At 35.1% G+C, this 25743-nt stretch overlaps 2 protein-coding genes across 2 annotated transcripts in view; both read left to right on the top strand.

Moving 5' to 3' along the window:
- LOC126969794 (uncharacterized) overlaps positions 1–25743 on the top strand; it is a 251226-nt gene that overhangs the window by 147997 nt on the left and 77486 nt on the right. The gene's annotated exons all lie outside the window — the stretch shown is intronic.
- LOC126969799 (lipase 1-like) lies at positions 3899–6506 on the top strand. The gene has a single exon (XM_050815366.1). The coding sequence runs from the start codon at positions 3899–3901 to the stop codon at positions 5153–5155; it is 1257 nt and encodes a 418-aa protein (XP_050671323.1). The 3' UTR covers positions 5156–6506.

Genomic DNA, 25743 nt, shown 5'->3' with positions numbered 1-25743 from the left:
TCGGAGTTGAACGGGAGGCGATTAGCCTGACTCCACAGACATACGGCATCGATATCCGCTTGTAGAGCTTGGGTATCACTGCTATGTGCATTACTCTCAAATAGTGTGAGGTCGTCAGCAAACAATAAGCACCTGGAGGTTTGGACCGTTTCGTGAAGGTCATTTATGATAATTAAAAGTAACGTTGGTCCAAGGGTACTTCCCTGACTTACGCCAGACCTCGTGTAAAAGTATTGAGATTCGTATCCATTTACCTTTACAAATTGCCACCTATTGCAAAGATATGATGCAAATAATCTGAGTAGGTTGTCAGTAAACCCCATTAAAGCTAGTTTACGTAGTAAGATGTCATTGTCAACAAGATCGAAGGCTTTTTGAAAATCAAAATAGGCAATCATCTACTTGTTAACCCGCATCCATTTCCGCATAAACATAGTCTACTAGTGCGGTAAGATTTGTACTCGATGACCGAGCTTTCCGAAACCCATGCTGAGCATTGCTAAGTTCCCTTCCAACCTGGCTGATAATTATTATAAATAATAATTTCAAAAAAAATTGCGAAAACTGATAACACAGCTATCGGTCTATATGACGCTACATCTTCTGTTGGTATTCATTTATATATCATTCATCTCTTTGGCACTGGCGTCACTCGAGATACCTTCCAGCAATCTGGATATTTGGATTGTTTTAATGATAGATTGTAGAGGTACAAGAGCGGGTGACTGAAAACAGACATACAATCCTTGGCAAAGAACACGGGTATACCATCCGGACCAGCAGAAGATCGCGCCTTCAAGCGTTTTGTAGCTAGTTCAATCTTGAATCACATTGACAACAACAGAAGAACCTGAACGGACACCACACATATTGGACACTTGAGTAGCTTTTTGCGGATTCGGTAACGGTATTTAATCCTGAAACACCGATCTAAAATATTGAGCGTATGCTTCAGCTGCTGCTTGGCCTGTCACCTCAGTGTCATAATATGTATATGTCAATACGTTGCCTGTCACTTTTTTTGTCTCTTATTTATTCCCAGAATTTAACTTGTTATGGCTTCTAGTCGGTTAAGTCGATTTAGTAAGTCTTTTATTGGGCGATGTATATGCTTTTACAATATGACCCCAGAAAATGTACAAAACAAATGTGTTACGAAATTTAAAAGAATTGTTAAAAAAAGTTTGTGTGGGAAAGGTTACTATAGCATAAACGATTTTCTTAATGATACCACAGACTGGGAATGAATCGAACACCCTCAGGCTCTTTATTTATAAATGTACGATATTACTTGTAATCAATATTTTTATATTTAAAAAAAGCTCGCTGAGTTTCTTGCGCCCGTTCTTCTCAGGTCTGAGGCAGTATATATTGAATGGGTTGTAGTTTTTAACGTTCAAATTTTGAATCCTATTTTCAATAAAAATATTTGTGTTTGAATTTGAAAATACTTCTTGAATTAATGACAGAGAGGCAGGCATAATGCAGGCTCCGTCATGCTCACACTTAAGTGACGAATTATTGCTTGTTGCATCGTGGGGCGGGTCGTTCACTTCTCTAAAGTATGCTTGAGGGAAGCATTGACTTGACTGCTTGTTAAATGGCCCTATTTGTGGTGGCTGGATGATCCAGCTGGGCCTTTCATTCTGCACCCATTTTCTTGTATTTCTCTACTTGTCTATTGAAGCTAACATGGTTGCATACTCATGTCGTCTCGTAACGTCAATAATAGAGATAAAAGTAACTCGACAAGGCCAAGTCTTCGACGAGAATTTTGTCACCTGTAGTGTGCATGTAAACAAGAAATGAGCCGAGGTAGACAACGCTTCTCTCTAGTATATCCGTCTAGATATCTCGAGTAACGCATGTTAGCCCTACGGGATGCTTTTATTTATTGTTAAATTAATGGTTATTATTTATCATACTCGTAAAATTTTGCATTTATTTGCTTACATTGTTTGTGAATTGATCTATCGGCTATGCTAAAAAAATATCGTGAACGTTTTTATGATTCATACAAATTTATATACTACATATTGTTTCTATTTTAAGTAACTTGAAACGTTGAGTATTTTTGTTCCATAACTGTGCATAGATATACCAAATATATAGCTATACCAAATATAATTTTTAAGGGATGCCGCAATAAAGCTCTACTTTCTCCAAGGTGACATAAATGGTAAAATGTAATACTTTGTCATTCATTGGTGTAATTTTTTCAGCTATATAAATGATTTTTATTCTTTTTTATGACAATATGAGGTAAGACGAGCAGGACGCTCAGCTGATGGTTATTGATACGCTCTGCAGATTACAATGCAGTACCGTTCAGTATTCTTGAAAAACCCAATACTCCTTAGCGGCACTACAATTGCGCTGGGCACCTTGAGACATAAGATGTTAAGATCATTTGCCCATTAATTTCACTAGTTACGGCGCCCTTCAGTACGAAACACAATAATGCTTCAATAATAATGTTTCACAGCAGAAAAAGGCGCCGTTGTGGTTCCCATAACCTAGCCGGCATCCTGTCCAAAGGAAGGCGCCTACTGGAGTCGAGTAAGAGGCGCCTAAGGGGATTTACCCCTTAGTTGCCTCTTACGACATCCTTGGGCCTGGGACTTCCCTATTCTTTATATGCCCCGCGGAAGCACTGGGGCATTTCGTTGCTGACTCATGGACTCAGAAAATTAAGAACTTTCACCTCGATACACTTATTTATCGTTATTATTACATATCCGTGTTTACAATCCACCCGAACTTGACCTTGGCAATCGCCACATGGTTGTTTCAATATTACAATCTAAGTATGGTAATTAAACGCCGGCAACAATAATATGTCCACTTCTTAGACGCAGGAAACAATAGAGGGAGCGCGCGAGCAAGAATCGTGACATTATATTTTTTATTATAAGCACTATAAAAATTATTGTCTTTCAGATAGTTATTGGAGGACATAAAAATGTATTATAATTACGTTTTATTTTAATACGTTTAATAATTACGTTTTATTTATTTTAATATATTTTGAAATCACAAAGTAATCCTTAAATTCCACTATCTTCTTCTCTATATTTGCGCCACATTACATGTTTCTAATATTATATTTAATTTAATATAAATGAAGATAAAACTTAGTGTTATATAACTATAAAAATAATATACTTCCATAATAAGATGATTATACAAATTTACTTTTTTTATTTAAATACGTACTTTTTTTCTACGGATTCTTCCGTCCTCCTCTGAGTATAGACGAGTTTACCTACGTGTCACCTGATGATAGGTAGTGATTCCCGCAGGTTATCTCTTGTAACAGAGGAATCACAAAAAGTTGCCGACAATATAGAGCATCGAATAAATGTACTTTAGCATTCGAGAACCGAAAACACATTGGTACATGGCGTGCGAGGTTCAAAGCCCGTAGGGCCTTTCGTCCGTCGTGAGAGAACGGTTCTACGTATTTTATGATCGACGCTTTTAATATGTGCTATTTACCGATGAAAACCGCCTTTATGAGAAACTTTTCCAAGATGTCTATCAGACCTGGATTTCTGGATCCTTACTCACCTAACTAAGCCAACCTGTAAAACTTCAACCCTATTGGTTGAGGATAAAATATTTGTAAGATTACAAGTTGCAATATTTAACCAAACGAACACGCAAATATTGCAAGTCAAAGAAAAAAAACCTGTAATTAAAAAACTAACCTAACAATAATTAATCAACAAAACAAAATATTAAAAATTAAACTACATTAATGTAAGCCGTAAAATCTAAAATATATTTATACATAGGTCAGTGTTTGTCTTCCGGTCGCTCTGTCTATGTTATTGATTGAGTCTGAGTTTTATATATTATATTGATAGTGTGCACGAGTTGAAACTCAGTTGTTATCATGGCGTCTAAAGGAAGTGTCACATTCAACATTCTCGCTGCCACTGCAGCTCTTGTAGTAGCCAATGTGATTCGTATGAGAGTGTTGCCCATCGATTTTAAATCAAAAAATGTTTTGGAATATCCAAACGAGTCGCTCTATAATTTTACGGAATTAGCAAACAGATATGGATACCATTCAGAGGAGCATACAGTTGTGACAGAGGACGGATACATCTTGAACGTATTTAGGATTAACAGCGGGGATTGTGACGGCAGAATGAAAGGGCCTCCTGTGGTTCTTATGCACGGATTACTACTGAGTTCTGATGCTTGGTTAGACGCTGGTCCCGAGGCAGGCCTGGCATATCTATTGGCTGATTCCTGCTACGATTTATGGGTTGGAAACCAACGGGGCAACTATTACGCCAGAAGACACCTGACTCTTAACCCTGATAAAGATCCATCTTTTTGGGATTTCTCCATCGATGAAATTGGATTCTACGATATTCCAGCGACTATTGATTACGTGTTAAGAAATACAGGATTTGGTAAATTAAACTATATTGGATACTCTCAAGGTGCCGGCACATTTTTTGTAATGTGTTCCGAACGTCCAGGATATTGCAACAAAGTGAATGTAGTAATTGGATTAGCACCGGCGGCCAGACAAACTCACACCAAATCAATGGCTTACAGATTATTAGCTACAAGTATATCAGCTTTAGAGGATCCCTTATCACAAAGTGGTTTTAGGGAAATATTTTTCAAAACATCACCTCTGCAAGAGATAGCAAAATTCATCTGCCAAGTGAGATTTCTTTCTGAACCACTGTGCGGTAATTTCATTTCTGGGTTTTTTGACTCCTACCATCCGGGATCGATCACCAACCGGACTCTGGGTATGATGTTTAGCCATTTTCCTGCAGGAACTTCGCTTCACACCATGGCCAGATATGGACAGAGCATGCAGACGGATCAATTCCAAAAATTTGACTATGGTGCAGCGAGGAATATGAAAAAATATGGTTGTAAGGAACCACCGAAATATAATTTAAGTTCTGTTACCCCACCTATGGTTATCTTATATGGTCGAAATGATCATTTGGTGGATACTAAGGATGTATACTGGTTGGTAGATGAATTGCCAAATGTGCTAGAGGTAGAAGAAGTGGCTGATCCACTGTGGAACCATTTTGATGTAGCGTACAGTCAATATGTAAATCAAAGGATATTCCCAACAGTTTATAAGTATTTGGAGCACTTTAGCACAACTTGAAGACCAAGCAGGCTGAATGTTTTCACAGAAAGTATATTCTAGAGAAGCAAGCTAGAAGCAAGCAAATGTGTACCATTGGGATCTGAAGACTCACAAGCATATTTTGAATAGCAGTGAATGAGACACATTGTGTAAAGATTTACTAACTTCTACAGATGATGTCAGTTTTATAGTTGGATACGTATTTGGTGCTTTGGAATAGAATCATTTATATTCATTCAAAATACCGGAACAGGATATCCGAATAAGTCTATTTTCAATTAAGTTTAACGTTCTTAGAATGATGGCAAACGTGTTGTATTTTATTGTCAAATGGGCCTTGAATAGTTTATATGGACGCAATAATGTTCACAAAATGCATAGAATAAAATCAGGTATTCAATTAAATAATGATATTGCTATAAATTAATTATCTACGCGTCTCAATTGAGCTACTGGAAGCTAATAAGAGTTAGCAAAATTCCGTCAGCGAAACAGCCTAACTATGAGAAACTTTTACCTAGTCTGTGCTAGAAGTTTCTAGAAAGGCTAAGGAGCATCTTTAGCGGAGATACAGCAAAGTAAAGGCAAGCAAATCCATTGTTACTGTAACAGATTTTGATTAACAGATCGTAAACAGTCAGCCACGCTTGGAATTAGCTTTAGTATTTTGAACATGAAAATAGCTAAGGCTCACATTGAAAATTCATAATTGGTCACACATTGGTGCTGTCAGGTCTCTGCCTCCACGAAATGATAGTTCTTACTACACGTTTATATTTAGTATTATCAATATTGTTGTTATGTTATAAATAAATGCTTAAATCATCCTTATTTGAAGAGTATTGTTAAAGAAATGAAGTATTGGTTTCGTTTGGCTACTCGTTAAGCAACACAAAAATTCAAATAAATATTTTAATTCAAAATAGGATAGTGTTTGGAGTCATAGTCTGAGAATGTTATTACATGTTAATATGTTATACTTAATGATTTTCGCTTTAAAAACAATTTTCTAGAATGATATATGTTCTCGAAAGTTATATGTAACTTGGTAGTCTTTGAATAAAACTGGATTACCTTATTGCGTCATTTTCCCTCTTCCTTACTGCAAAACAACTATATTATAATAAAAACAAAAATCATTGTTACTTACAAAATTTAAACACTATTTAAATTCGTGCTAATAACGTTTTTTTTAACGTTCACGTTGAATTTAGATATTGATAATAAAAGGCATAAAAAGGCATTTATTTTCTCAAAATTGATTCCTTTGAATTCTTTTTGAATTCTTTTAATTGTAGTAAAATCAAACTATTCAGTATTTTGTGTATTAGCTATAATTTATAAATATACTTAAAGGCTAGATGATGATTTATACTGACAGTGAAGTAAAATTATAAAAAAAAAATTTGTTTCCATATTTAACTGTAAATATTTTCCTATAATAGCTGATTCCAACAAGACTAAATGGAAAAGTACTGCAAATAAATGGTATTTCAAATTTACTGGGTATTATTTATTTAAATTTAATTATAAACTAGGTAATAAATAATTAGTAATACAAAAAATACTTGAACAGGGCCAACGAGATTGTTGAGTCCACATTAAAACCTAACCAAAGCAAATAATTCTTCCTCTTCCTACTTTTGTACAGAAATTTTATCTGTTATTAACACTTTATATATTGAAATTACAATTACTTTATATATTTAATAAACAGAGCCTTGTGATTTAAAAATAAAAGACTGGTTATTATGGCGACTAAAGCCATTTTTTTATTTATGTACATTATGTTTATTTCTTTTTTTTTTGTATAATAAATATAAAAATATACAATGCATCAGCATTGTTGTTTACAGAATAATGTAAAGATTTTTATTGTTTCGTATTTTGTTCACATTTTTCCGCGTTAAATACTTAATTAAAAGTATTCCCAAAAGAGTCTTGAAGGTTTTATAATTATAGCAGAATATACCAGGCTGGTATAAATTATGAGATGATTGTTCTAGCGGGGCGGTGGGAGCATCGAACTCGACTTTGACCGGTACGGCCGACACCCGACAAGACCCTGAACTTGCCAGAGAACGAACTGATACGCTTCCGTATTGAAATATAATACTTAATAAATGTTAATATTAACATTTGTTCAAAACAAAATAATGCTTATAAGGATATTTACAATATTTAATATGATTACATGATATAAAAACTATATTTTGTTGATACTATGATGATACTTGGTACACATACCAAGAATACTGGCAGCATTTCCGCGTTAGATAGCTAGGATGACCCTATGAAATATAATAGTCTATTAAAGCGCGTAGATAGTACATTCGTACATTCTTTAAATGGCACAAAGATGTAAGACTGGCAGTAAGATGGCACATATGTACGACGTTTGCTGTCTTCAGCAGTCGAAACAGCAGCACCAGCACCAACTGAAGTAGCTTGCACATGAGAAGCCTTACGCGTGCGCCCTTCACCGTGCCAAAGCAAAAAAAGTTATCCCATCAGGACGCTATATATAGCTGACCCAACAGACGTTTTTCTGTTCCTTATAAAAGAAAATTCTTGCGGATGGAACGTTGTTCTTAGCTGACCTCCTTCTCGTCGAAAGGAATATTCCTACTAAATTTCAAGTCTCTACAGCGGATATCGCTTAAATATTATATATAAATAAAATATGATAAGAAACAAGGTTAATTTAATGTTAATGATACTCAAGTTTATATTTTAATATTCTTATAAGATATTAGCCCTGTTTTGTTATTGGGTTCAACGTTTACCAAAGTAGAACTGTGATATGATTTTAAAGACATAAATTGAAATCAGATTGAAACGCTGTTCTTCCTTGGTAAGCCAGTTAAAAGGGCAAATCAATATCAAATACGCAAAATCGTCTAAAAGCAATCTACATAAGAACCATCCTATACAAATCTTCTAAGCTTAAGTGAACTTCATAATTCGCGCTGTTTCGTAGTAAGTGGTTTTTTTCAATCAATTTAAGCTGATCACAAAATTAAGACTAGAGAAAGAACAAAAGACAGTTATTCGAAGGTGAGAGGCAGTTATTAAGCAAAGCGAAATATTTGTAAAGCGAAAGTGCCGCTGCTTTAAAGACATTTCCTAACGTCGCAAGGTTGGAGTTTATAGAAACTATTAATTACGACATCAGATATTGATTGCTTTATCCCGGTGAGCGAGCTATTTTGAGGCCATTTTAACTATTGTTTCCCTGTATTTAGGCATCCAAAGAATAGGGAAACTTAGAAGCTCAGCCAAATTTTGGTACTGTGCGAACGGGTCCGCGATGACATATAAATTACTTTATATACAGCAAACCTATCTATCATTTCATCAGCACCAAGAATCCGCTGCTAACACTCATCGTCAATGTGGCAAATCGCCATATCAAGCTCCTTCTGCATTGCCCAGGGCTCAACATCTTGACACCCCATACTCAACCTGGAAGTCTATAGGAAGGAATGGAGCAAGGAAAGGAATTCCCATTCACATAATTCCATCCTATCCCATTCCATTGGCAAAATAGGCACAGCAGAATAGCACAATCGTTGAGTTGCGGAAATGAGCCCGTTTGAACTTCTTTGCATGATATTCCCAGGACAATACGATATGGGTGCCTTCAAAAGTAGCGCGAACACCTAGCTAAAAGACCAGCAACGCTCCTGTGATTCCTCTGGTGTTGCTAGAAAGTTGCTTGTAGCGACGTCATTTGGTGTGACTGTACATTTCTGTGTGTGGATGATGGATTGATGCATCTACTGTACTCAATAACTCTTGTGTTTGTTTTTATTTATTGATTTTTGATGTTTCAGTATTTATGTTGCATCACTTTACATAATATTGTAACTAAATTAATTTGTAAAACGATGAAACTGTAAATATTGATATAAAAGAGTTGCGCTTGCCACTTTTTCTCATTGCTCACCTTTTCCGAAGTGGTGAAAAACTATTAATCATTTCCTCGACCTAGAATCTAGATGAATAGTGATTTTGATTTGATTTGATTTGATGATCACTTCCCATTAGGTGACTAGTACTCTCGTTTGTTCAACTTTTCAATAAAAAAAACTATTTTGTACAGATTCTTGAGGTTGGTGACAAATGAAAGAAAAATGGGCATTACATATTATGAATATTGCTGCACATGTGTAATGTAAAAACATATAACTTTGTCCTTGGTGCTTGTATCACATGGCCAAGACATTAAGATAATAACTCTTCATAAATGAGTACCAATTAACACATCGAATATTCAGTATGTGATTGTTTATTCCCTTTTTAGAAACATATTAACATTGTTTATTATATGCGAGTAAATGTCCTCGCACTTGAGCGGCCGTAGTCCAACCGGTCGGCTCCGACGCATATCTGCCAACGATATTTTTTATTATTACAGATTGATATTGAACTAGCAGTTGCCCGCGACTTCGGACGCGTATAATTTCTGATTTCCTATGAGTGTATTTTCCTGCTGGAAGGGCAAACCTATCGACAAAAGTCCTACTGCTTGTAAAAACCGCACTTCATAGTTCATACCTACAGAGGTCGGAATTTACATTATAATCTTTTTTAGTAATAAAGAGCTGACGGTTCTATTTTAAAACTTCCGCGTTAACAAAATTTCAATTTACATACTGTTGTTAAAAACCTCCACGTAGGTACAACTGGTCGTGAAAGAAACAATTTCTGAGATGAACACCGGCTGTTTTCAAAGTTTGATTCTGGCTTTATTATTATAATAAGATTTTTGAGTAGCATAATATCTTATACAGAAAATGTTGGTATGTTTAAATCGCAATTGGTAATCCGATGGTATGGAAGAAAAGAATGGACAGTCCTATTTTTTTAAAACTTCTCTGTAAACAACATTTGTAGTTCTTCTTTTGGGTTGAAGAATAACTAAACTATCTGGTGAACTGACTCTGGAGCACGCCATATACAACTGGCCATGTAAGAAACAACCATTTCTGTGATATATACCGGTTACTTTCAAAGTTTGGCCCTATGCTTTATTAATTGTCATCGCGTAGCACATTTTAACCGGAAATTGCAGAAGTTTAAATTCAAATGGTAATCCGATGGTATCAAGGGAATCCTAAGGATAAAGACTATATTCCCTTGGTTGACGCCAATGAAAGTGGGACCTTCAATCACATGTTTATACAAGTTCTATTTCCATTCAAAGTAATTTCATTTTCCATTTCCATTGCAAAGATTTGGAGGGTTAATATTACGCATTAAAATAATTGGAGCACCAAATTTGAGTTATAGGATGTGAGGTGGTGGCTCAAGAGTGTGAAGAAACTATACAGGATAATGCACAGCATCGTCGGCCTCCAATACAGTGTATGAATATTCATATTTTATTTGAACAGCGGGAAGCCTTTCTAGCAAAAAATTATTAATACTGTTGGCTGAGTCGTTTCTTGAAAAAGATTAGCTCTTTGCGTCAAAATTACGCTGCATGGGTCAGCCAATTTTCTGCAGATTGAACAATATTGGGGTAGATTCTGTCCGTTAAGCTAGTCACATCTCTCACATCACCAAGATTACTGGGAATGTTTATTTTACCTCCCTCCTCCAAAATATTTCCATCACCAATGTCGAGCAACTAATTTGAACGCATATATATACATATATATATATATATATGCGTATATATATATATATATACTAGAAAAGACAACTATTGATATTCATAAGTATTTTTTTTTTCATTTCCTTTCAAAACGTAACCTATATGAATAAAGTAGTTTGATTTGATTTGATTGTTACTGTTACCAGTTATTTACAGCTTGGGACACCTTTACAGTACATTGTGATACGATTGGGCTCGGGCTTGTTGGGCATCCTTCACACTCTATGTATAAAAACCAGACTCTCTCATCCATCTGCCTCCGTAGAATCTTAGAGTTATTTGGACATATCGCCATAAATGATGGCCACATCCTCGAACAACTGAGGGTTACTGGGAAGGTAGAAGGACGACGCCCCACAAGTCGCAGCCCTATAAAATGGTCTGACCAAATCCGCACATCTCTGGATATCGGACTTCATGGTGCACTGCACGTAGCCAAAGACAGACACAGGTGGCGAAGTATTGTCAAGAAGTTGAATCCTCAGAGAAATCACGACCCTTAGCAATGAGGAATACAACGCGAGGAGGAGAGGAAGATGCAGTAAGCTACACACCCGATTATCACACGATGTTTTTCAGTAAAGTTGTGGAAAATAGTAAAAATAGATCATAGAATTAAATAATATGTTTATTTCAATATACATAGGGTCCATTAAAAGTATCGGGAATGGAATATTTCCATTATTCCATATTATCATATTAAAATCTTTTTAATTGAAAACTCTTTGGTTTTAAAAATCGAATATAATTTATTTCTTTAAATAAAGATTCTCGGTCTTGTCACAAGGTCTTGTCACACTTGTTTAGTCGTTGAGAAAATGGAATTGACTCGAGAAAATTCTAGAGCGATGATTTATTATGACTTCGAAGTGGTTTAACACAAAAACAGTTTGTTGACCGGATGATTTCTGCATTTGGTGATGAAGCCCCATCCAAAACCACAATTTATCGCTGGTTTGTTGAATTTCAACGTGGACGTGTCAAGCTCAGTGATGATGCCCGGCAAAAACTGCAGTCACCAAAGAAAACGTTGATGCTGTGCGTAAGCTGATTGAGGAAAATCGACATGTGACATACCGCGAAATTCAGGCAACTTTAGACATTGGCATGAGTCAAATATAAATAATCTTGCATGAACAATTAGGTGTAAAAAAGTTGTTTTCCCGATGGATACCGCATTTGCTCTGTGAAGAGCAAAAAGCGGCTCGCGTTACTTGGTGCGTTAGAAATCTCGAAAGATTCCACGCAGGATCCTCAAATGCTGTATACAACATCGTAACAGGTGACGAATCCTGGATATACGCGTACGAACCCGAAACAAAAAACCAGTCACGAGTTTGGGTGTTCAAAAATGAGTTAAAGCCAACAAAAATTGTTCGTTCAAGGAGTGTTACAAAAAATGGTGGCCACGTTGGTCTCCAAAACCGGCCATGTTGCGACTATTCCTCTTGAGGGACAAAGAACAGTTAATTTTATATATATATATATATTTATTAATAAAAAACAAATTTTACATTGCGGTTTCAAAGCAATAAAAACTACTAAGGTTTGTACAATTGCCAAATTAAGTCTACACCAACAGAGTTAAATTAATAAAAGAAAAAATAGTGCAGAAAAGAAAAATAAATGCAGAATGGTATACTAGCATTTGTTTGCCACAGGTCGTTTCTGAACTCCGTAAAGAGAACTGCAACCGCCGCATCATCCTCCATCACGACAATGCGAGTTCTCACACCGCGCACAGAACAAAAGAGTTTTTAGAGCAAGAAAACATAGAATTTTTAGACCATCGGCCGTACAGCCCCAAACTAAGCCCTAATGATTTCTATACTTTCCCTAAAATAAAGAATAAATTGCGTGGTCAGAGATTATCATCACCTGAAGAAGCTGTGGACGCCTACAAAACAGCCATTTTGGAGACCCCAACTTCCGAAAGGAATGGTTGCTTCAATGATTGGTTCCAAAATGTGTCAAATTTCGCGGAGAATACTTCGAAAAGCAATAAATACATTTTTAAATAGTAATGTTGTGTCACTTCCTTGATTCCCGAAATTTTCAGTGCCGCCCTCGTACTTTTAGAAAATGACGCGTTTTGCAACTGGAACTTTTGTAACGGGATCGTACGCGTATACAGGCTTTTCTATTTTTTCCAAAATATATAGATGTTTTAAAATTAATAAATTTAGACTTGCGTATGAAAAGCTAAGATATATGGAGTCATACAATTTGCTCCAATTAAACACTTTAAAAAATTACAAATTGTTTAAATTTGAAAGAGCGACATCTCAAGTCAATTTCCTTATAAGGAATTGCATATTTGCAATTATTGGGGTTGAGCAGGTTACCAACTGTAACGTAGATGCTGTAGTTGAAGCAAGCGACATATCAAGACTTATGAACGATACGTAACTCAAATGGTTGGCTCAGGGGAAGAGCGCTCGGACGGAACCCAAAAGGTCGCGGGTTTGACTTTCGCGTTCATAAATTTTGCTTACGAATTTAGTGTGTAATAAGTTTAAAACTGTGTTAATAAGAATTATGTCTAGAAAAGTGAATCTCAAGCGTGTATTAACAGATAAAAAATTGCAATTGCTATAAACAAATTAAGGACATAAAAGATGGTTTCGTGCTTCGTTAAAAACTCAAAACTATGAATGTTTAAGTAATTTTGGAAATTTCCAATACAAAAATTTGGACTCTCGGAGCTGTAGCTAAATCTTAATATATATAAATTACGTGACACGTTGCTTGTCCGCGATGGACTCCTAAAGTAATGAACGGATATTAATAGGGATTACTTCATGCAGTGCAGTTTGGTCCAACTTGAGAGATAGGATAGTTTTTATTTAGATTTGGGACCCATCATCACTTTTATTTTCAATATTTGTTTTGTATGGACATATTTTCTATGAGAGAATTTAGTGACGCACAGTTCCGCTGTGAAACAATTTCATTATAACAACAGGGAGCTTGATGTTTTGAAATATTATTGGCAAATTCCTATAAAACAGTTTCTTTTTATTATCAACAGAATAACGTCTGTCCGGTCAGCTAGTTGTTTATAATTTTATAAATTTAATTCGACGCCGAAAATAAGACTTTACGTGGCTGGCGCACTGCTGCTAAGAGACAAAGTAAAACATATTTTTTTACAGTAACAAATATTAATTTTAATATTCTATTAACACATCTTTACATTTATACGTAACCAACAGCAGTGCGTACATCATTAGCGTATAATTATATACAATAATGATAATTACATGTATGTACAAAGATCATGAGACAGGTTCATGTGCGTCATTTAAGTACTTAGAGCTTACCTACTTTGCGACGTTTTTTTTATAAGGTACGAGACAAGGAGGATGTTCTAGTCATGTAATTGATATGCCCTGCTCATTACAATGCAGTGCCCCTCAGGATTCTTAAAAAACCCAAACTCTCTGAGCGGCACAACAATTGCGCTCTTCAACTTGAGACAATACAAGAATTTGCCCAGTAATTTTACTAGCTACGGCGCCCTTCAGACCGAAACACAATAAATTTTACACATTACTGCTTCACGGCAGAAAAAGGCGACGTTGTTGTACCCATAACCTAGGCTGCATCCTGTGCAAAGGAGCCTCACACTGGTAGAATAAGACGTAATGCCGGCTAATATTTCTATGTGCCTTCAGAAGACATTACAAATACTCTACGTATTTTTGGAGCAGAAATACTACCCGTTTACATTATCTCTGGACCAGACGTCGATGACGTCTCATCGTCGCTTTGTTACGGTTTGCAATACAAGCATCACTGTGATATTAATTATTAATAAATTAAAAACTATTTATTTTGTCAGTCTTATAGATTGATGTAAAGGTAAGAAAGAATCTGGGTTAAGTAAAAAAGTATTTATTTTTCTGGCATTACTGTTATAACGACACAGAACAACATAAACTACAGAACTATTAACAACAAAAGTCAAAACGTAACAATGAAAACTGCAAAACAAAGCAGTAATATCACGAAAATATTACGAGATGTACCTAACGGTAATGAAACTGCAAACCGTACTGACGGAACAGGACGAGTACGAGGGGGTGAAAAGGAAACGGGTGGGAGCTTTTCGTTACGTTCCAGATTTAAATTTGGCACACAATTAGTTTATTCACCTATCAATGCGATCTATGCGTAAGTGCGTCCTCTTTTTGTTAAGGCGCTATAGTCCTAAAAAGTAACATTTTTGAAAATCTACTTAAAATACTTCTACAAATACTACAGTTCCAATTTTTTGACATGTTTACCTTCATTTCTTTATCTAAATTATCGCAGTTTCGAAAGCACGATTAAGAGAAAAAAATCTCATAGCTTTATTTTTTGAAGAATAGTCTTTTTTATTTGAATTGTTTATATTATCATAAAACGATAGCTATAAACACAAAACTTATTTTATTCGATAGTTTATTAGTATTTATAAATTTTCCTTGTGAGTTTTATCAATACGCTTTGTGAATTATTTTATATTATTTTTTTAATAAAAATCGCATCGCTCGGCTAGGGTCTCAGCCACGCCCGCGTCTAACGTATATCTACCGCTATAGATAAATACGTTCGAGTGATTTTTGCCTAAAGTATTGGGAAAACCTCGCCTTAAAGAAAGCTTCTTGAAGTATGTATTTTAATCAGTGGAAATAGAACATAACATCCTCCTTAGTATATTCCTAGAATATGCTGTAAGAATGCCATTATTAAAGCAAGGGAATTTGACTTGCTGTGGGAATATGTAGGTTGAACTATTCCAATAAATAAACCTAGCTGGCGAGGAGCGCAGCGCTGGCTTCCTCGCTATTACAATGCTATTTATTTCAGTTGTAATGCTTAAAATATCTCGTAAATTCACGAGTTTAACTAAAGAAAAACTATACGTTACATCTAAAACTTGGTATAAAGTTGATGATGAGGTGCTATATTCAATAAATATTGTAATGGTTATTAGACATTCCAATTAGTACCAACATTCAGTTATGATTATATTAATAGAATCATTTGTAACCTGTTAATATTATATTGTTTTAGTTATTATATTTAGTATATTTTTATTAATTGTAATATTATATTATCACATGCAAAATCTTGGTGATGTCACTTTATTATGATGTTGATAGTTTCGTATTATTAAGGTTGGTACTGTTACGAATTGCTCTCGGCTATTGGACACTTCTTGTTGCGGCAGTCGAAAGTATCGGACGTGCTGGCTGCTGGTCACCCGACTGCCCAATTGTTTTAAATCATTTAATGTTAATTGTATATAGTTGTGATTATTGTGAAATAATTTAATATATATATTCTATTCAAGTGGTTCGTAAATGTTTTTTGTTATAATATGAACTTTATGATCAAAGTCTATGAAATGTAATGTGGATTTTTTTAACCTTAGGATAATTATGTGACAACTCAGATTTTTTTAAAAGGCGTGTGATTGTAATCTTGACGAATAAAATTTGTAACCAAAATATATGAACGATGCGGGACTCGAACCCGCGGACCTCTTGGGTACCGATCTACTATGTTAGAGCGCTCGTAAATCTTGGCATATCTTGTGAAACTCTCAGGTTGTGGTTCCATCTACTGGGTCTATCTTACAGTTGATAACCTGCTCAACCCCAATAATTGCATATTTGGAAATTGACTTGAGATGTCGCTATTTCATAACGCCCATCGTTCATTTTTGTTTCAAATTTCATTTGTTTATACATGAGTTATCTCATCCCAGAAGTGAGAGATATAAAAAAAAAAAAAAACAAATTGTTAAGCTGACGAGTTGACGGGTCAGTCTTGGCGATAGTTTCTTGCGCCTGATCTTCTCAGGTCTGAGGCAGTCTATTTTGAATGGGTAGTAGTTATTGACGTTCAATAGTGATTTTGAATCCTATTTTAAATAAAAATATATAAATGAATAGTGCAGATATATATATATATCTTTCGTCTGTCTGCAAGTGTCCATCGGGAATTATGAAGATTGTTAGTTAGGAAGTGTAGCCATCAACGGTAGAAGCAAGATGACATTAAACCAGCCACCTGAAATATTAAGAGGAAACATTAGACCTTTTTCAGATGTAAGGATTTAAAACAACATTCTAGAGCACCAATGGGAGGCTCATTTGCACAGGATGCCGGCTAGATTATGGGCACCACAATGGCGCCTATTTCTGCCCTGAAGAATTAATGTGTAAACATGTTTTTCGGTCTGCAGAGCGACGTAGCTAGTGAAATTACTGGGCAAATTAAACTTGACATCTTGTGTCTGAAGGTGACGAGCGCAATTGTAGTGCCGACCAGATTTTTTGGGGATTTTAAGAATCCTGAGCAGAACTGCATTGTAATGGGCAACGCGTATCAATTACCATCAGCTGAACGTATTGCTGGTCTTGTCCTTTATTTTCCAACTAAATTCCAACTTAAAATCGTGAGTTATAACTCAAAAATCAGGGTTTTCTTCTCGAAAATTTGCTTCTACAAAAATTAAGCAATCGTAACGAAATTGCGCTCGATCTTCTGGTTTCGTATGAAAATGAAAGAATTCAGAAAGTCTCTATACGAGTTTGATATTAAAACTCCTCCAATAGGGGGGGACTGCAAGGGAGTATTCTTGGACCCCTTCCTTATTTACATAGATAGTAGTATTGTTTGCGGATGACACTTCTTTCATATACAAAGTGAAAGCAAGCCAAGATTTACGAAGTAAACAATATTCTATGTGACATGTGGTTTAGCGCCAATAAACTATTTTTAAATAGCCATAAAACTTATATATGATATTTTCCGCGCCAAATGTCAAAACCTTATATGCGAATGTCTTGTTTTAGGGAGAGGTGGTAAAACCGATGTTTTTGTGCTTTGTGGTGTTTTTGCTGTATTACTCCTGACTTCAAATTACAATAGGATAGGACCATATTTACGAATTCACTGAAATGACTAGTGCTGGATAAGACATTTAACTGACATAGATACGGCGCGACTAGTTTACTTTAGTTATTTTCATAGTATAATGTATGGTATGACATCTTTTTGTTACAGAAGATTAGAACTATCATGACAAAAATTAAAAAAACAAAAAAACTTTTGCAACTCAACTCAACTACATTCTTGGTAATGTTATGTATGTTCATAGACACACCAGGAACAAACATACTGTCTTTTGTTGAGCGATGTATATGCTTTTACATCATGATTCCAGAAAATCTAGAAAAGGAATGTGTTTCGAAATTCAAAACAATTGATAAAACATTAATAAATATCAGATAAATTTAATAAAAAAATACATTGTACTATATTATATTGCAACGAAATTTTATGAAAAAAAAAAAGAAAACTGCTGAGTTTCTTGCGCCCGTTCTTCTCAGGCCTGAGGCATATTCTTTCGTACAGGTTTTTATCATATTCAAAATATGAAAAAAATTTCAGAATAAAGATATTTGTATTTTAAGTTCAATGGCTTAGCTGTTTTAAAGCACTTACAAAAACAAGAATATCAAAAAAGCAATACACTGAAAACGTAAATCGTTCGTCGTTTAGTTTCGTTCTTAAGCTGAAGACATATGGAAATGTAGGATACAAAATGATTCTCACGTACATAATATCATACGCATCAAATAAAATATTGATTTATCTCCGTATTTAATTTAAAGACACATGTCTGCTACAGGGCCATATTACCATGTTTTTTTCGAGGTTGATTTATTTAAGATTTAATATAAAAAAAATAACAAAATACAACCGACTTTAAAAACACTATTCCAAAACAATACATATAATATGCACTAAAAAATATAAAAATAATTGCGTATGTTTAAACAATCTATCCATTATCAGATCTGGACAAAATCACGGGAAGCATCAGCTTTCAAATAATAATTATCACAATCGGTTCACCCAGTCGAAAGTTTTGAAGTAACAAACATATAAAAAAAACATTCCGATGAATTGAGAACCTCCTCTTTTTTTGAAGTCGGTTAAAAAGTAAAACGTCGGATTTCCAGGTTCATTAATACATATCACGAATCTGATATGAACTTTGTACAATCGAACACAAAGATTTGAATTGGCAAAGTTTAGATTAGGATTGTATACTCTTTCACTATTTGTGTTGTACGAGTGTTTGGAGCTTTTCGTCTGCTAACTTGATCCATAACTTTGTTCATTATCGTCATGCAAATGTCTTTCTATATTACGATTGCCAGTTAGTTACAGTTGTAATACATTTCATTATCAGATATTTGTAGGTTATCTTACGTCTATTTGTCTTCGATGAGTTTAGTTATCAAATGACAGCATCTCCAATAGCAATCAACAGGAACGTCGACTGCTGGACAAAGGCCTCCCCCAAAGATTTCCACGAAGATCGGTCCTGCGCTGCCTCATCCAACGTATTCCGGCGATCTTGACCAGATCGTCAGTCCATCTTGTGGGGGGCTACCAACACTGCGTCTTCCGGTACATGGTCGCCATTCGAAGACTTTTCTGCCCCAACGGCCATCTGTCCGTCGAACTATGTGCCCTGCCCACTGCCACTTCATTTTCACAATCATTTGGGCTACGTCGGAAGCTTTGGCTCTCATACGGATTTCCTCATTTCTAATTCGATTTCGCAGGGAAACTCCAAGCATAGCCCTCTCCACTGTGCGACCATGAGCTTTCTCATAAGGCCCATAGTTAGCGACCACATCTGCGTACCGAAAGTCCTCACTCGCAACACACGCTGGTTGAAAACCTTCGTCTTCACACACTTTGGTATTTGGGACGAGAAGATTTTACGGAGCTTCCCGAACTTCCCGTTATGGGAGTAGGTGCGACATGGCCATCCGTCCATATATATTGGAATATATAATAAGTAAATTTATCAACAATGGTACTGCAATAATTTTTATTTTCAATTAAAGAGAAGGGGATTTAAGGATACGAGATGACATTTATCGATGATTGATTCTTTTTTATGGAGTATTAAAATGATTTGACAGATAATGTATATCGTACATACGTCCATGGTGGGTCCATAAAATCAGAATATAGTAACTTAGAGACGCACCTGACCGATAATGCTTGATCTATAATTTTGGATTGCCAATATATGTGTGCCAGCTAGTGGCTTAGTATTTAAAATGCTAAGAAGCTAATTCCAAACACGGCTGTCTATTTACGACTTATCAATCAAATCAGCCACAATAACAGTAGATTTTCTTTCCTCTTCTTTCTTACTGTATCTCCGTAAGAGATGTTCATCTTTTTTAAATGCTTTATTTGTGTATACGCTAGTGTTTTTTATGACACTAAGGAACGAGATGAGTAGGACGTTCAGCTGATGGTAATTGATACTGTGCCGCTCAGGATTCTTGAAAATCCCAAAAAATCTAATCGACACTACAATTGCGCTCGTCACCTTGAGACATAAGATGTTAAGTCTCATTTGCAAAGTAATTTCAAAAATACGACGGGTTAACCGCTCTTAATACCAAACAAGCCGCGGCTTGCGCACCTCTGATCTGTGGGTCGTTTATGAATTTTTATTTTTTATTCTTTTTAAAATTCTAAATAATGTAATTAATGGCAAGTATCTTTGAGTATCAATACGGACCGACCTCAGTTTATAAAGGCATAAAGGCATTTATTTTCTCAACATTGATTCCTTTAGAATTCTTTTTGATGTCATTTCTTATACTACTAGATACTACTACCGCTTCGGAAACAAATGGCGCTCTGAGATAGAAGAAGCGGCGCAAGAAACTCTCCCAGCATTCTTTTTTTTGCGCTCTTTTCATTTAAAATATACAATATTGTACAGTCATTTCTATCGCTATAAAATAATCACAATCTAGTCCCAGGCTGTCCGATCATTTAGATATTCAGCAGTGGAGTAATAGGATTTACGACAGAGCCATTTTTTTATAAAACATTTAAATTTATTTATAGATAATGCCTGAACAGTGGCTGGGACTTTATTGTAGAAGTGTATACATTTACCCTTAAAGCTATTATGTATCTTATGCAGCCTACTAGAATTAGTTACAAGCAATCCCTTATTCTAGTGTTATAATAATGAAAATCACTATAAAGAGCAAAAAGGTGACGATTTTTGTGAACATATATTAAATTTTCATAAATGTACTGACAATGAACAGTCATAATATTTATTTCTTTAAATTTTTCTTTGAGAGACTGTCTATAACCAAGCTGATATATAGCATGAACAGCTCTCTTTTGCATTGCAAACACTATATCAATGTCAGCAGCATGACCCCATAGTAATATACCGTACGTCATGATGCTGTGAAAATAACTAAAGTACACTAATCTAGCGGTCGCAACATTCGTGCACTCTCTAATCTTTCTAACTGCATATGCCGCAGAGCTGAGTCTATCTGCTAGATGGGTAATATGTGGACCCCACTGAAGCTTTTTATCTAACGTGATACCAAAGAAGACCGTAGTGTCCACAAGTTCCAATCTCTGGTCATTTATAAGGTTTGTACCTCCGCTGTGTTTGGTGTAATGAACCGTACACACTTTGTTTTTTTACTGTTTAAGTGCAGATTATTCGTCTCAAACCAACGCACTATCTTTGAGCGTGCATTGCTTACCTCGTCATCAATATCCGCACGTCGCTTCACTTTAAAAATAAGTGAAGTATCATCAGCAAACAATACAATCTCATGGCTATCATCTACCACAAATGGTAGATCGTTAATATATATAAGAAACAAGAAAGGACCGAGAATAGAACCCTGTGGAACACCTATTTCCACAGGTTTACCCGAAGACCGTTTGCCATTTACATCGACTATCTGAACTCTTTCGCTTAAATATGATTTTAACAGATTTAGGGCTCTATTTTTCACTCCATAATGCTTTAGTTTTAGGAGTAAAGTTTCATGGTGGACGCAATCAAATGCTTTTGACAAATCACAAAAAATGCCCAATGCATCCTATGACTCTTCCCAGGCGTCAAAGATGTGCTCAATGAGTCTAGTACCCGCATTAATTGTTGATAAGCCCCTAGTGAAACCAAACTGATTTTTGTTCATTAATTTACAAAAATGCATTTGTAGCTGTTGAAGCAAAGTTTTTCAAAAATTTTACTAAAAACAGGCAGCACTGAAATAGGTCTGAAATTAGCAGGGTCAAAAGAACTGCCCGATTTAAACAAAGGTTTAACTTTGCTGTATTTCATGAGGTCAGGGAACACACCCTCATCTATGCATTCATTAAATATTATTGCTAATTCAGGTGCTATAATGTCAAGTATGTATTTTACAATATTAGTCGAATGGCCCCATAGGTCTTTTGTATTTTTTAGGTTAATTAATTTGAAGATTTTATTATATTGCTACCTGTAACATACTTAAATTTCAAATCAGTGGAAGATACTGGTACGTGTAAATTAAGCATATCATATGCTGCTTTTGGGTAAGAGTTAAGGTCTTTGGTCGTGACAATCGGGATTTCGGATTTCGGATATAACTTTTTGCATCAACAAATCACTTTACTTCAAAAATCTTCATAAATCGTATATAATATATAAGAATACTTTTATAAAGTGATAGCTTAGCATTCATATAATGTTAATACTTTGTAACATGATTAAGCAGATACTAACACTCACTCACACCCACCCTTGCACACACACACACACCCAGAGACACACACGTGTACACACACACATATACAGAGTGCACTTTTTGACCTTTCGGTTCATATTGTTAACCTTAGGATGTAAAATGGTTGCCTACAGGACAGGCTACGCCTAGTGTAGGGACCAAATATAATGTAATATTATGTGATAAAGTGTCTGTATATAATAAATAAATAAATAAATAACAATAAAATAAATATAATCCTTTACTATGCTTAGTATTATGGATATGAATACATCAAAACATTTACCGCAGAAAACAAACTTAGTTACATAAACAAACATAATTGCATAGTAGCGTTCATACAGCTGCTTTTAACTGAAAGCTGCTTGTAAAGCTTGTGCCTTTAGTCGATGGGTGTTTTGTACAGTTTCAGTTAAAGCTGCGGGCTGAGAAAATAAAACCAAGCCTTCTGTCTGTTAAAATAGTTTCGGTCGAACGACGCCAAAACATCTAGTGCACGCTTCACGTGTTCGATATAAAGCGCTTTTATAACTGTTTTTGTGAATACAGAGTCTTTTCAACAATTTTCTATTGAAAATTGTTAATATAAATTCAAAAAACGTTTACGGACAAGTGATGACTAGTCACTTTAAAATATTTTGTGCAAAACTTGAACTGCGCTTGCTAAGATAAGGGGATTTCAAGACCCAATATGGGAGAGTCATGCTAACCTATGATATCCTATGAGATCAGCACGAATGTGCCAGATTCGTCCGGATTAAGTACCACACTTTAATTACGCAACTTTCTTCTCCTTTTCCAACTTTCTTTTCCAGTGGGATGCTCATTTGCACAGGATGCCGGCTAGATTATGGGTCTACAACGGCGCCTATTTCTGCCGTAAAGCAGTAATGTGTAAACATGTTTTTCGGGCTGAAGGGCGCCGTAGCTTGTGAAATTACTGGCCAAATGAGAACTAAAATCTTACGTCTCAAGGTGACGAGCGCAGAATTTTTGAGTTTTTCAAGAATCCTGAGCGGCACTGCATTGTAATGGGCAGGGCGAATCAATAACCACCAGCTGAATGTTCTGCTCGGCTCGTCCCATGTTTTCATAAAAATAAACATTTGCATCAATCGCTCAGTATAAATCATGAACATAATAATAGATCGGAAAAATTCTTTTCTCATATGACCTTCTCTTCCATAAAATAGCAGACAATTACGAGAGCGAATTGAATTACAAAGAATCCGTACTGATGAAATTCAATCGCATTCATAAATAGTTTGGGGAATCCAAAATTGCGCCCCTTATAATATCATTGTCCACAGTAAAATTGATTATTTGTAAAAGTGTATACAAGTACGTACATGCACTCGTTCTTATGTGCCAATCTTGTATTCCGTGCGAGGCGTACAATTATTAAAGATCCGATATTGATATTGCTTTCCTTTGCTTTAAGCATTTCTGTAACCGTTCTTATTTCTAGATTTTGTATGAAAGATATGCGATAATAGATTATGACTGCCATTTTGAATTGCTTATTTGTCTATAGTCTATACTATACAATTGGAGAACCGTTTTTTCCTTCCAGTTTTACTCCCAAAACTACCAAACCTAATAAATGAAGAGCCGGTTTTGTCCTTCGATTTTAATGTGAAAAACTACCGAACCAATCCGATTAATAACTATTTTTATTTATCCTAATAAATAGAGAGCCGGTTTTTTCCTGCAGTTATACTACGAAAACTACTGGACCGATCAGATTAAAACCTATCTTTATCTTTACCAATAAAAGGAAAGCCGGTTTTTCCTGCAATTATGCTACGAAAACTACTGGACCGATCAGATTAATACCTATCTTTATCTATCCTAATAAATGGAAAGCTGGTTTTTTCCTTCCAGTTTTACTCCGAAAACTACCAAACCTATCTTTATCTATCCTAATAAGTGGAGAGCTCTTACCTTCGGTTATACTGCGAAAACTACTCAATCGATTGGAATAATACTTATACCATATTATGTTTCGGATATGGTTTTGTTATATAATTTATGCTGATTATCCTTTATTATTTGATTAATAAATACCTATATAAGTAGTCGCTATACAAATAAATAAGTTAATGTGGGGTACTTATTTTATATGACAAAATAACGTTTGCCAGGTCAGCTTGCTTTGTTTAATCGATTTGTTCATAACAACATAGCAATGCTTATAGTTATGTTTAAAATACTTCATATGATTATATGTGGTAAAATTAAACAATAGTCACAATTTATATTATTAAATAATACATAACATAAATGTTGCAGACCTTGTTTTATATCTTCCTGTCTACATTGTAGGACATTATTAATACGATTCTGGCCGTTACTTCGTTTTTTTTCCTTTTATTACAAAACCTAAGTTTTATCATTTTTATAAATAATATAATATTGTGAAGTGAAACCACAAAAATATTTGCATGTCTGCCAAGACGAAACATGTGCCTGCTCTTAAATTTGTAACAACTTTGCTTGTGAATGTTTCTGGCAATTAAAGTACTTTCACTTTGACTTTACAATTTAGTCTTAGGCTAATAATCAATTAAATTAAAACTTAATTTACTAATTTGAAGAAAATGTCTGTATTCCTATGCTAATAGACTCATATTTTTTGCTAAACTGCCTGGGAAGACAGGCGTACTCCAATCAATCTTATTTTTGTACTAAAACTTTTAAATAGCAAGATTGACTGTCCTCAACTTAATTATTTCATTAATTTTCGTGTTTCTAGTAGGTATCACTGGAAGCAAATTTTTCCGCTAGTTCCACCAGTTCGAAGATGTTTTTTTTTAGTTTGGAGCGAACTCTCCTATTCCTGGGCTGTGCAAGATGGTTAACACATAATATAGTGATTACATCGATATTAATTTCACGTCTTCTGTACATAGAGTTCTTAAATTATTTGTATGTAAGTTTAGCAAATGAAATGTAGGCATAATAATTATATTTTTTAGTCTTTTACAATAATAATTTAATACCTAACCATTTAACTATTAATACTTGTTAGCATATATGTTTTTTTTCTCTTAAACTACTATTTATTTTGTGAAAATTATTGAAGCATGTGGTAGATACCTGTAATTGTTTGTTAAATTTACTACAATATATTTTGTCTGTATTGTAATATATTATGCATCAATGTAATCTTTGTTTATGAAAGTAAGGGATGTGACGAGCAGGACGTTCAGCTGATGATAATTGGTACGCCCTGTCTGTAACAACGCAGTGCCGCTCGGGATTCTTAAAAAACCCAAAAATTCTGAGTGGTACTACAACTGCGCTCG

The sequence above is a fragment of the Leptidea sinapis genome, chromosome 19 (assembly GCF_905404315.1).
Source record: "Leptidea sinapis chromosome 19, ilLepSina1.1, whole genome shotgun sequence".
Lineage (NCBI taxonomy): Eukaryota > Metazoa > Arthropoda > Insecta > Lepidoptera > Pieridae > Leptidea > Leptidea sinapis.
The sequence above is the reverse complement of the archived record's forward strand: the minus strand, read 5'-3'. Positions and strand labels throughout refer to the sequence as shown.

What these genes read in the sequence shown, in the direction of transcription:
- LOC126969799 (XM_050815366.1), top strand. Translation starts at nt 3,899, where the DNA reads ATGGCGTCTAAAGGAAGTGTCACATTCAACATTCTCGCTGCCACTGCA.